The 14093-nt window shown below is 38.1% G+C and overlaps 1 protein-coding gene across 12 annotated transcripts in view; it reads left to right on the forward strand.

The window, feature by feature from the left end:
- The window catches only part of UNC79 (unc-79 homolog, NALCN channel complex subunit), a 103804-nt gene that overhangs the window by 55202 nt on the left and 34509 nt on the right, over positions 1-14093 (forward strand). For 10 of the 12 annotated variants that reach the window (XR_004751285.1, XM_035327812.1, XM_035327814.1 and 7 more), the window contains 5 exons: positions 2012-2119; positions 6822-6938; positions 8877-8960; positions 10111-10213; positions 12068-12208. Coding sequence is in view for 11 of the 12 variants with exons in the window: in XM_035327812.1 (XP_035183703.1) it covers positions 2012-2119; positions 6822-6938; positions 8877-8960; positions 10111-10213; positions 12068-12208 (553 nt within the window). In the remaining variant the exon portion in view is untranslated. The remainder of the gene's footprint in view (positions 1-2011; positions 2120-6821; positions 6939-8876; positions 8961-10110; positions 10214-12067; positions 12209-14093) is intronic. The other 2 variants (XM_035327816.1, XM_035327821.1) reach the window with 1 other exon arrangement.

Here is a 14093-nt window from a genome sequence, read left to right on the forward strand (position 1 = left end):
CTGTTGTTCTTCTATGCCTTTTATCCTGTTAATCTAGTCCATGTTACACTGATTCTCTTCTCTGTATTGTGATTTTTTGTCTCCTATTTCTTCTGCAAACATAAGGCCGCAGAGAGCAAACTGTATCATGAAATGTCAATCTGAGCAGGCTGTAGACTGCAGAGCTAAGGGCACTTGGAATTAACTGCAGATTTCATTTAGGATCAGAGAGAGACATGTTTTTATACACTAAAAACTCTCTCTAGCCTTTTTTGTAGTTGGATATCCACAAGGTTTACAAGGCTTTTGTTTAAAGACTTGAAGTGCAAGCATGGGGAAAACTATACAGTATTTCTGTGTATCCCTATTTTTCAGCTCATTTCAGTACAGGGTTTTGTTATCAAGTTTGTCCTGCGGAGAGAAAGTGTATTTTATCTGCTCAGATTTGCATTGGATGTTTCAAAAAGTGTTAAAAATGTGTTCTGTTGCCTCTTTACTTCTGTGGTTATTTTTTTCAGGATTTTTCAGTTATTGGATTTTTATCAGTTAAAAAAAAATAAATGAATCTTTCAGGCCTCATTTCTTTGAAGAGAGGAGTAATATTTATGTATTCCTGACCTCACTTCTTTCTCAGTTACTTCAGAAGGAACCATAGTATAATTTCCTAATATGATTAATGAAATTACGATATCCCAGTTTTACAAGGAGAAATCATTCAGTATGATCATGGCTAAGCTGTTCCCTCTATGTTTGAGGCCTAGCATCCCATTTGTTGCACCAGTGAGTTGATGAACTGCTGGAGCATTTTAAAAACAAAGGAGAGACAAGTGCTTTTGAACCTCTCACATAGGTTTCTTAAGAATAATTGTCATGAAAGTATTTAGACTCAAATGCTTTTTGGTCCACTACTAAGGACCACTAGTAAGTTTTCATGAATTCGCTAGCATAAACATCCTTGAAGCTTCTCGGAAGAGTTGTCCCGGTTCTGAAACACGCCACGGAACCTGGGATTTTAGCATATAAGATGCATGCATCTACATATGTCATCCAAGTGGAGCATAAAACATTCACAATGACTTACTAAGTGCTCACTTAATATATCCAGTTGATACAGTCAATCTGGATAACTAGGTAATTTAGTTACTTGGATAATTCAGTCTCTCTCTTATGTGTCTGCTTTGCTTTGTTTAGAATTATTGATTTGTTTATTTGAGAACATGTGTTGTAATTCATTTAAGTAGGCTTAATATTGCCATCATAATATGCTGATTATAATTTCAAAGCCTTGTTTGAGCTTTGTCAGACTATTATGCTTCCATATGTGTTAGAAGGGCTTCTGACACAACTGATTTCTGAATTAAATAGACGAATGGATTGTTTCTTCAACTGCAGAGTTCTGGAGTACAGGGTTTCCCGCTTGAGGCCCTTTACAGCACAGATACGTATTCATTTTTATAGGATATGCTGAAACATTACATCAATACGTGAAATTTTCTTTGCTTTATTCTTCCCATATCAACAATATCAATTATCATAAAATAAAACTCTCAGTTTTTATTTTTATTTTTTTATTTTTTTTTTAGTGACAGATTTGGCCTTCTTACACTCTTTGAGTCTTTGGGATCAATTGCTAGATCAGCAGACCTTTGAATGAAAACTGATGACGTGTTGGAGATAAGGCTTTCAAAGAATGCTAACATATCACAAACTAGCTTTATATTAGTGGTACCTCTCTTATTTCCATGTTGGTGGTCCCTTTAATCACTTTGTGAGTGGGATCAAAATCTATGTGCATTTATTAGTTCTGAGCTCTAAATGGGCATATGTACAAGTCTCCAGCAAAAAGTGATTTTAAGTAATAGATCTCTGTGCCTCTACAAACACTACCACTGAGTCCTTTTAAAATTGCTGGGAATGCCAGATGGTGAATGGATGATTGAAAAGATGTGAAAAAGACATCCAGAGAGAAAGCAGATGGAAAATATTTATTGATTCTAAATACTGACAGTTTAAACACGATTTCTGTATGTAGATCCTGCTGCCAAAGGACTTTCAACTCTGGAAATGCCAAGAGAATCATCTTCTGCACCAACCCTTGAGGCAGGTGTCCCAGAGACAAGTAGTCACTCTTCCATATCAAGTAAGTGAATCTCTGATTTAAGAACTAAATTGGAAATTAAATCTGTAGCATATTCGTGCTTCAGATACGTATCATATGTCATAAATGCTTCCCCCCCTGAGTTTTAATGATTCCTGGAAATACAACTGTGCTGGATATTTTTAGGTCTTTTAAATCTTTGGTGGTCATCAGGATATTAGCAGTTAGTGGCTGCCAGGTTCTCTGTTGTGACATGGCAAATTTGACAAACGTGTTTTTTTTTTTTTTTTTTTTTTTTTCTGAATTAGAGTAGGTAGCAGTTAAAAGCAAACATTTTACTTCAGCAAAATTCTATTTCACAGTGAGAGAAAGCATTGTCAACTGTCAGTGCACAGAAGCAGAGGGTGAGGTCTTTAATAGGGCTGTTAATGTGGTCAGCACGTTTGTTAATTTATCTTAGGAAACAAACAAAAAAACCAAAACCTGTTGTAATTTTTTAAAAATGCTTTGAAATGCCACTTTCTCAGCTGCTCAGCTGAAATGCAGTAACTAATCATCTGAGAGCCCCTGTACTCATCCCAGGGGAGGTAAACCAAGTTGGTTTAAGCAATCATTGGCGTAACATAAAAGATGTAGATAACATTGGAAGGTGGAGGCATCCTAGAACAGTGTAATAAAATCCAATATAGCATGTCTGGTTAGGTAATTTTAAACAACAAATATGAAGGTGGGTGGGACAGTAATCTATGGCTAGTTGAAAAGGGAAGGGAAATTATGTCCTTCTTTGATACCAGTGAGCTGCTAGATCAGCTCCACAGTCTCACTGAACTGCAATTTCAGATTGCTGTAGCAAAGTTAAATGCTGATTTCTGAAGTTCAGCATCTGCTGATTGGATGGGGTATCTGGTCTATTAAAGGATGGTGTTATTGTGACATGCTAGCTTAGCACTTGGAATAGAGGTTTCCTCCCCAGTTTTATGACAAGCATCATGTATGATGTGCATCTCATAGAGTTGGATGGTCCTCGGCCATCTGATGACATCGAAGCACTTAGGAAAGCAGCTGAAGAGCTGCCAGTTAAGACCTATCTCTGTCTGGTTTCACTGTACACAGTGTGTTTCTGTAAGTTCCAATACATGAAATCTGGAATTGTATCCAGATCATACCGAGCAACTCAAAATGTCAGGAAGCCCCAGGAAGCTGTCACTCACAGCAGCAGCAGTGGCAGTGCTGAGAAGAACATGAGGTTTATAAGGTCCCAGGGGATGCTTGAGGGGGGTTCTGAGCCCCAACACCGTGCTGTGTGTGTGGAAGCACTGGCCAGCAGGCAACCAGTGTCACAAGAGGGACAGTGCTCCAGGCTCAAGATCGGTGCATCCCTATGAGCAAGAAGGCAAGCAAAGGGGGCAGGAGACCTGCATGGATGAGCAGGGAGCTCCTGGTGAAGCTTAGACAGAATAAAGAAGTTTACAGCATGTGGAAAAAGGGACTGGCCACTTGGGAGGAATATAGGGACACTGTCAGAGTATGCAGGGCCTAATGTTCACCCCAGTGTACTGAAAGAGCACTGAAGGAGTTAGTGGATGTTAGAGCTGGCCCCCTCTCAACAATTTACCAAAGGTCTGGGGAGTTTGAGGAGGTCCTTGCTGACTGGAAGCTAGCCACTGTACTGTTCTACAAGATGGACTTGAGAGAAGCCCCAGGAAATGACAGACATCAGTGCCTGGAAAAGTCATGGAGAGGATTGTCCTGGGGAGCAGCTTGGCAGAAAGGGACCTGGGGTGCTGGTTGGCAGCAGGTCCAGCATGAGCCAGTGGTGTGCCCTGGCACCTGAGGGGGCAACCTGCATTTTGGGGTTCATTAAACCCAGTGTAGCCAGGAGGCGAGCCAGAGTAGCCCGAGGAGCGCGGAGGGAGGCACTGCAGAGGGAGGCGCCGCTCTCTGCTCCCAGCACCTGGTGGCAGGGTGGCAGGGAACAGCACAGAGCTGCACCATGGGAGGGTCAGACTGGGCCTTAGGGAAAATGCGTTGACCGTGAGGATGGTCAGACACTGGGACAGACTTCCTAGAGAGGTGTTTGGTGCCCTGTGCCTGTCAGTGCTCAAGGGGCATTTGGACAGTGCCCTCAGTAATGTGCTGGAGCTTTTGGTTAGCCCTGGAGTGGTCAGGTAGCTGGACCAGATGATCTTTGAAGGTCCCTTCCAACTGAACTATTTGATTCTATTCTAAATTCCTTTGTAAATATTTCTTTCTTACTTCTGTGTGCCTCGGTTTCCAGCTGTAAAACAGAGCAAGACACTTTCCATTATGTCTCTTGTATATTTAGATTGAAATATTTTTAGCCTTTTACTATGTGCCTTTACAGTGCTTTGCTTAAGTCCTGATGCGGATTGTGCACACAAGGCACTTCTGTAACACAAATAGATATCATTACATTTTCAGCCAGTGCCTGGCCACAGAAAGCATGTCATTAATTGTGATAGGAAGATACTGCCTGTGGACTTCTCTTTCTGAGTAGGGAATTCCACCACTCACCAAATAATATATGAAAGTTCTCTGTCCTCTAATGATTCTTAGGTTTCTTATAGAAGACCAGATCAAGAAATGCTTCCTACCCTATACCACTAGTCATTTCTAGACTGAAAAATTCATGTGGTAGTCCACAGCAATCAGCCTGGCTCCAGTACAGTTCAAAGGCTGACAGCTATCTGGGTTTTCTTCTTTTTTTTTTTTTTTTCCCTTTACTTACTGACATTGGAAATCTTGTACGTCCATGGGAAAACAGGTAAATACAATAGAAATATAAACCTGCTTAACAGTAGCCTGATGATTTGAAATATGCATGAAAATTTTAAAGTTACAATCACAAAAGCTGTTAAGAAAATTCAGGGAGATAATTTTCTAAATTTTGACAGTCATCTGCACTCCAAGCGGTCTTGTCAGCTCTAACTTTAATTGCTGTTCTTTCATCAGGAAATTCTATGCTTGATAAAGTGATAAAGCATCTATTTAAAATCCTTGCCCTGGAAACGATGGAAATTATATTTTTCTCCTAATTTGCTGTGAAATGCAGCTGAAATATAACTTAAAAAGTGAAACATGGAAGCGTCTTTTGGCCTGGTTCAGTTCCAGAAGATCAGTTATACAAGGACAGCTTTGGAGCAATGCTGGAGGAGATTGTACTTCTACCAAAAATAGTGTTTAAATGCACTCTGATACATTGAATGGATATAATGAGGAAAAGCTTAAAATCTTCACCTAGTGAAATAGTTTCAATGTGCAAATTCCCTCTGAAGTTGTCTTTGTATATATTATTACTCAGGGCAAGTAGATGTTTTGTTAGGAAATATTCTGCTTTCTCTGAATTTGAAACTCTCAGTTAGAAATTGAGTAGAGCCAGTTTAGCACCAAGGCACTCAACCCCTCACAGCTTATCCCATGTCTGTACTTCTTCATCACAGTTGTGAATAGACTGGGTTTAATAAAAATGTGAAAGACTGGGTTTATTTTCAAAACTTATCTGGTTACTATTTGGTTTTAGAAGTGAACTAGTTCATATTATATTAATATGTTTTTTAAACAATGTTGAATGTAGCTACCGATGAAAATATTTATTAGGAGAAGATTTTGATTTGCTGTCCTTGCTCAGGCAGGCATTTAGCTTAGAAAATGCTGCCTTAAGTCTATGCCTTTCCTGCATGGAGATGCACATGGGCATGCCCTGCGCAGTCACAGCCTCTGTCTTCATGCTGTCAGCAATGCGTTTGGTTGCAGTGGTGGGTATTGCTCGGGCTCAACTGGCAAAGCAAAAATATTATTCTAAGTCATTATGAATTTCTTATGAATGGAGAGAAAAGTAAGAAAATCAGGATTATTATATGTCTGTTTGTTCTTCCAATTAAGCACTGAGAAAATACATGAACAAAAAAAGTCTTAAATAGTAAGTCCACAGGAAGTGTTTTATTTTTATTTATTTATTTATTTATTTTCTTGGGAGCATTGTCCAGTGAGACACATCCTTAAAGCATGTGGTAATACTCGTTTAAAGAAGTATTATATTAAGAAACAGCAAATGGTTGTTGCTCCATGAAAGAAGAATATCAGAGAAGTTATAAAGGGGACCGACCTTCAAAGGTTTGATAAAGTGACATCACATTATCACAATTCAGAGAATGGCTTCGCATTTCAGAAGAATGTGTAGGTGTTATGCCTGAGCGGGTATTTAGGAGGCCTGTTCACATTCTGACGGTTACACAGTCAGCCAAACCTTTTTTTTTTTTTTTTTTTTTTTTTTTTCCCTCCCAGTAGTGAGCATAGATAGAACATTTCTCTATACTTTGCTGGGAGGACACTGAGTTTCCTTTCTCAGTATGTAGTTCTGTGAGTGAGGTTGAGGTATATATTTAGCACCTGTTGGCATTGGAATTTGGGCGTGGGGTTTTACATTACCCAAATACCAAGTGCTTTGAAGAACTTTTGTATTATTTGAGGACAAAAAGGCACTGACAGTTGACACAGTGGATGAGATCCTAGATCCAAGTCAGTCGTGACTGATGTCATTGGATCCAGAATTTTACACTCTGTAGTTGTGTGAAAAGCGTGTATTGACTTGATCAAGATCTTTGGGGCAGGCAGTTCATGTCCTGTCACTATTTCTCTTGTGCTGGCTTGTAAGATCAGGAAATAAGAGTAGTTATACATATTGCTTGAGCCCCTGAAATCCTTTTGCATTTCTGACTTGCAGCTCAGTTCAGACAAATGAAAAGAGGCTCTTTGGGAGCTCTGACAATGAACCAGCTAATGAAGAGGCAGCTGGAACACCAGTCTAGTGCTCCCCACAATATCAGCACTTGGGATACTGGTGAGCTGCATTTATTATTCCTTATTCCTATTTCCTTAAACCAATTACTTTCTGTATCAACCATTAAAAAAAAAGTATTCCTATTCTACCACTGCAGATAAGTAGTCAATCTCAAGTCTAAGGAGAAACCATGTAGTGAGTAGCAGTATCTCATCTGATATGAGTTGGAAGTTACATATTTGGGATACAGCCCCTCTGGTACAGTGATGTCCCCATAATGTTTCATGTTGGATTATTTCCTGACCTCCTTGAATGAAATGGAAGTGTCATTGTTGATTTCATTAGGTATAGAATTTCATCCTTGGTGTGTGGAATCATTAATTTCCATATATGTTTCCAATGGTGTTGGTACACAAAGGATTTGCACCTTATGCCATCCCATCTCATTTCCCTGTAGAGCAGTTTCTGTTAGCTCACACTGAACACCTGAAGTTTCTGTTCTGTTACTGACCTGTTTTTTCACCCTTTAAGATGAATGCAAAGCAGACAATGAAAGCGGAAATAAGCACATCATTTCCTCATTAGTCATGTGAAGCATTTATTTTTCTTTCAGATATGTTCTTTTATGTCCAAATTCATAGCAGATGTCACTAAACAGTGACCTCATTCTAGTTTGTACAAGGCACTAGGTATTTCATCGCCCATCTTTATGTTAGTGATGTTATGGAATTGTGCTTCTTAGGAATCATGAGCAGGTCCAGGTGAATCCAGAGAAAATAATACTTAAAACTTCTCGTGGAGTTTAGCATGTTGAGTGAATGTCTCACTACCAGTTCTGGACAGTTGAGCTCAGATTTTTATTTAATTCAGTCTTCAGCCTCAAATCCCATCAAACTAAATCTTGTAGCTAAAGATACAGTGTACAGCTCACGTTTATCCTTTCTAGTCCAATCTGCTGAGTAGCATGCTTAGCACGAGATCCTTAAATCATAAAGGGGAGAATTTGTCAATGTTAACAACATTTTAAGTCCTACTAGCAAGTTTGTTTGTTAAAGAGTTAGTTGGTATCACCTACTTTTCAGGCAGGGTTTTAGAAGTGGAAAAGTTATTACTTCTGTGAGAAGTATTTAGCCTGCATACCAGAGCAACAAGTCAGTACTCCAAACCATTTAGGAATTCAGTCTTGTTAATCTTGTTCTGACTCCGTTAGATTTCTTCACAACATCTATGACTTTTCTCTCTAACTAAAGGCCTCCAAGCATGGAGTGAAGTAAAAAGTTCTTTTCTAGGAAGCTTTACATCTCTGTCTCCTTTTTGACCACTAGCTTTTAAAGTAAATTATTATTTGGACAGATTAAATGTTTTTTTCAGGACAAATGCTCAGTGAGACTGTTTGTCATTTCAATGTCACACTACAATTTTGAGACTCGTTATGCTCAAATATAACAATTAGGAAATAGTCTTATTCAGCAGAAGTTTATGATGCATGCTTGGTTCATGTATGCTTTCTATTGTTTTAAACACTGGTGGGTACCATGTCTCTCATTTATTATTTCATGTTTTGTTTTTTTTTTTCCCCAAGCTTGTTTTGCGTAAAATAAAAATCACAGTGTATATAGCTTTTGTCAGCAAAAACTATACATGAACTTCTAATCTTTTGGTATTCCTAAACATTAATTTTCTCTTTTTTGGGCCTTTTATATTCCCTATCTTGTTGAATCTTTATAGTCAGTACTTCCTTTCTTCTTTAATGACACCTCTGAAAAATGCCTTCTTTGCTGTTATGCAATCTGTCATTTTCTTCCTTTGCGGGCTCCTTTTATCTTTCTCTTCCTCCCTTTTTCTGTTGCTCTTTCTATGCTTAAGAATAACTTTTATTTATTATTATTATTTTAAATAGCTGTTTTAATTGTCTTTCTCTTGTTTTAACTGTTTAAAACTTGCGCTGATGTGCTGGATTCATAATGCTGGAGACTGATGTTCTGTATTTATTCACAGAGCAGATACAGCATGGAAAGCGGCTGTGCAATGTCCCTGTTTGCCTAAACCCTGACTTGGAGGGACCACCACTAAGAATCAGAGGTTAGTTCCCTGTCCTGTTGACCTGATCTCTCTGCTAAGACTGCTACGAAGGTTTCCTGTTAGTACCAAAGGGTGGTGAATTGTATGTTCCATTCAACTGTATTAAAGCCCTCAACTGTCCTGCAGAATATAGATTATCAAAAAGTTGTTATACACAACATTTCATTCAAGACAGGGACAACTGATTAAAGGCTGAGGCTTTCCATCAACCTAGAAGTTGACAGTTCAACTTCCTCATAGTCAAAATATGTACAGACTTACGATCTTGTAATTGGGCAAAGACCTACCTTCTTTACCTAAATGATGTTTTCTCTTTTGTTCAGTATGTTAGAGGACATTTTTAAGTAGTTAAGTCTTATTCTGACATTGTAGCCTACATTATGACAGTTTTTAGCATTTGCATGAGACTTACATCTAGAAAAAATGACAGTGAACTTCAAAGGTCATGGTAGCGGGATCTTGATTTGTTTGTGAGGGGAAAAATAATCAGCTATAAATATATGGAAATTCTACTTCTATTCTTTGTATTCTGGATGGTATCCTATGTTATTGAAGAATATTCTGGACTTTTTGGAGTGTCTGTTTTCATCCAGCTATACCTCAGGGGACAGTTATGAAGTACTGAACTCTGTATGCAAAAGAAACGTAAAAAATTCCTCCCATACTTTAGAAAAATGATTGTTTAAAACTGTCTTTCTTTTGAAACCAGCTCTCAATACTCCACATATTTTGAGCTCAGATACTGTGGGAGTTTCTTAGATTACTTCACCTGAGAGGTGCTATTAAATTTGCTTTTCCTGAAGTAACTGGGATTATCTTGTCATAAATTCTTTCTGAGCCTAGTTTACATGGAGAAGCTACCTCATGTTTCTATAGATAAATATTGTCAGAACATGCAAATGTTAATATTAAAGTAGATACAAGTACACCTGCCCTTCCTGGAATTTTTGTTCTTTATCTTTTTACAAGGATTTTTTTTTCCATAGTTTTAGGTAATTGGAGTAATCTGACAGAACCATGGGATGTACTATATCCTTTTAAAATCAGGATTGATCTTAACAACTCTGATCTTCAGACCAGTGCAGTTTGGATTTCTGTTTAGTGATTTTCTTTTGCGTTCTTTATTTTTATTATTTCTTACTGCCTTAAGGTGCCACAAAATCTAGCTTGCTGTCAGCACCCAGTATAGTCAGTATGTTTGTGCCTGCACCAGAAGAATTTGCTGATGACCAGCCCACTGTGATGACTGACAAGTAAGTTTTTCTGTTCCTTTCAAAGAACTAGTTGACCTTCACATAGGTCAAATTAAGTAGAAATATATGTTATTGAAATACAGAGTCCATTCTATCCTTTATCCCTATACTATGTTTTTATTTTTTTTTTTATGCCAAGGTAAAAAATTTCTAAACACAGCAAGATGTGCTTTTAACTCAGTGGGATATGAGTGAGTTTGCACAGGTGAAATTATGACTCATGCTGTTGTGTGTATGTGGAGGGAGAGAAGTGCTTTCTACCCTTCTTTTGAAACTGGTTGTTTATGTGGTTAAGACTGTACAGTGTATGTAGCCTACTAAGGACATTTGGGTAACAGAAAGTTTGGATTTTTCTTTAATTAAAAAATTGTGTAAAGTTTTTAATTAAAACCGATCATGTATTGTTCCATATTTTAAATCAGTGGCTCCTTGTGATCCATTGGAAACCATTTTTGCCTTAGGAAAAAAAAAAGCTCTTTTTTGAATTTCTTTTGTTTTCTTTTGAAATAGAAAGTCATGATTATGTATCAACACTTGTGTTACCAATATAGCACTGATCCCACAAGCTTTTCAAACATCTATTTGCTTGTTAAAATGCCTCTGAAGTAAGTGTTAAACTTAAGTGTACTCCTTTAATGGAGAAGTAAAGTAGTCACTAGGGATCCATGCACTGATTTAGTCAAAAACTAGTAAGAGAAACTGTAAGCTCTTGCTTGTGCTGCTGTGCTTAGTCCACTGGACAGACCCAGCAAGATGAAGTAGACCTTATTGTGTGACAAAGTGAAACATCCCCAAAGTTAGGCTTATATTTGGCACATCCTTTGACCAATTCTCCAAACCTCTAACACCACTTATTAACATGCAGTCCATTTGAGCTCAACTTCCATGACTTTGTTGGCATATTTTCCTTCTGTTTAGTTACAAAGGCAAGAAAATTGCCTGTACAATTCCATTAAGTTAAAATATCACAATCTGTCAGAGTCATTAGCAGCTGATTGACCAAATTAAGCAAGCCTTCCTACTGGGCTGAGATAAGCCAGTTTTCCACATTGGTTTGCTTTTTTTGTACAGTTGTGAAAGCCTGTCTCATATCTCCTGAATCTGACATCCTTGTTATAATTAGACATTAGAGAGCCCTTTCAGAACTTCGTTGGTTTTCTTTTAACATTTCAGGAGGGATAAGTGACTCAGCAGCAAATCTATCCTGGGAAAGGACATTTCACTGAAAACTAAGGCTCTGTGCCCCTGAGAGGTCCTTTCATTTCCTTCTTAATAGCTCTAACAGCTGTGGGAACCAATCAGATTATTGTTTCCTAATTGCATAATTTATTATTCATAATTCAACCCTGACGGGAAGGACAATATGAAATTGTTCAACCTCTTTGAGATCATCTATGAGTGTCACTGTTTGTGTCTATACTGCAAAGTAAAAGACTGCTGGGGACTTGAGCCCTTGCCTGAAACCAAGTAACACGAACTGGCTGGTGTTAACATGGCTGAAGGCTGGTCTTCACTGCAGTAGGTTTTTTTTTTGGATAGTGCAAACTGAGGAGGGCCAATAAAGAGTGAAGGAAGTAGCTAAGCATTACCAATGAGGGACCCAAAATGTAGACCCATTCTGAGGCCCTCTTTAATTTGTCAGTGTAGAAACAGCCAGTGCAACTAGTGAAAAGCTTTATTAATGTTTGAAAGCCATGGCCTTTAGTTAATTAGAAAGATCACAATAACATTATTTTTATAAATTTATTTTGAATAGAATGTACTAAATAATTGCACTTTAAAAAGTCATAATACATATGTATGTATAACAATGCTTCGTTTTAAATTTGTTCATGTCTGTTTTTAAAACTGCAGGTGCCATGATTGCGGAGCTGTTCTTGAAGAATATGATGAAGAAACACTAGGCCTGGCCATAGTTGTGCTCTCAACCTTTATTCACCTTAGTCCAGACTTGGCTGCTCCTCTGTTGTTGGACATCATGCAGTCTGTTGGACGGTAAATTCAGGACTTTTCTCTCTCATATGATTGAAAGAATTTTGTGTCTGGAATGGGGTTTACATAAACTTAATTATATAAAGTTCTGTTTTAGAACTTTTGAATGAATAATATCAGGTTCTGTTTATTTGAAGAACTCTTCAGGCTCTTCAACGATATTTTGTATGCTTATTAAGACTAAAGAGTTGCATCTCCTGGCTTCCTAACTCCTCCATGAGATTATCTCTGATAATGTCTTAAATATTGTTGTTTGCTATTTTTCTGGTGTGACTTTCAACCAGTGTGCATGGGATAACTCAAGTGCACCATTATATTGTAGTACTTGTCATTGCTGCCTCAGCAATTGCAACTTCCTGCCTAACATGTGGGAGGGATGTGTTGGGGATGTTTCAGACCAAACTCCTGAGCAGAAATGGCACACCCCTCTGCTTTTCTGTGTTCCTCTCAGTGTCTGAAATTAAAGTTGCTTGACTGGATTCTGTAGGGGCATGGCTCTTCACAGCCCTGCCTCTATTCTCTCTCCCTATTCCATCTAAACACTTCATCTTCAAGCCCTCCATTTCCATTAATTGCAAGGCTGCAATTCCCTGCTGTCACTGCTAATGAACTCTGATGGAGGCAACATTTTTAATTGAGACAGATGCTTTCAATTCTGTGTGATTCTTGTAAATATAGCACTACTAAAGGGTCATAAGAAGCCACAGAGAATAAATAACTTGGAAGATAAATTATCAAGGGATGAGGGCCGAGTGGGCTACCTTTTGAGCTACCAGCTTTGAGGAAGAAATGCTGTATTTTTGGAGTAAGACACCTGATTCTTCTAGAGTATCAGATGCCATGTAGCATGGGGTATTTCTGGTAAATGTCTGGTGTTGTTCCTACTGGCTGTCATTTCTGGCAAGTTTTAAGTCCAGTTAGAGGCTATCCAGAAAGGAATTCATTTGAATGTAAGTAATGTATAAAATAAGGTAGTTCATTTCAGTAGCACATACAGGCAGAAAGGTATTCAGCTACCTCGTGTATAACCTAAGTGTCGCTGATCAAGCAATGCCATATTATTACCTCTGAATACCCACCTGTTGGCAGACGTGTTGCTTGTTGTACTGGGAATGTGTTTTATAAGAACCTACTATGCATTTATATTTATAATCTTGTTCCTGAATCAGGATTTTTGACTTGTTGATTCTTATTTCATTGATTTCCAAGGAGATTTGGGTTTCCAAGCATCAAAGCCATGTTTGACAATAGCACTTAGGCTCTTGAACTAGTGAGGTGCTTTAAAAATCTTAAGTTCTGTTCTGAACTTGTACAACTTGGAACACATCCATTTACTGTCTGCTTTGTGGTCTGCACAATGGAGTAATGATGAGGACTCATTGCCTTTGCACAACAAAATATTCATAGTAGTAATAAACACATAGAAAGTATTCATTTCGAAAACCTTTAGATGTTCCCAAGTGTTTACTGTAGTTCGTATCTCATGAAGTTGCTCCATTTGGATGTTAGAATCTAAATATTTTGTTTACTATAAAACAAACAACAACAACAAAAATAACAACCACAACACAGTTGCATTATTGCATTCAGAAGGAGAGAAGCATCTTTGCATAGGACTTTGATTTCTTTCAGAAGAAAATTCTTATGCTGCTGTTTTTGAATCCTTCAGTAGATTTTTGGAAAGAGCTGTAATGTCCATAAGACATGTGGTTAGTCCTACTGAATTCTTTAGAAATTCTCCTGTACTTTAAGGCAAGCTGATGCTACAGTTCTTCCAGAATCAAGGCCTGTATTGCTTAAAGGTGGCTTCAGAGCTGTTTTCACCCAGAATTAGCTTTACACAGCAAAATTAATATCTTGGAATTTAGCATGGACTCCTCTTAACAGT

Source organism: Oxyura jamaicensis, chromosome 5, assembly GCF_011077185.1.
Source record: "Oxyura jamaicensis isolate SHBP4307 breed ruddy duck chromosome 5, BPBGC_Ojam_1.0, whole genome shotgun sequence".
Taxonomy (NCBI): Eukaryota; Metazoa; Chordata; class Aves; order Anseriformes; family Anatidae; genus Oxyura; species Oxyura jamaicensis.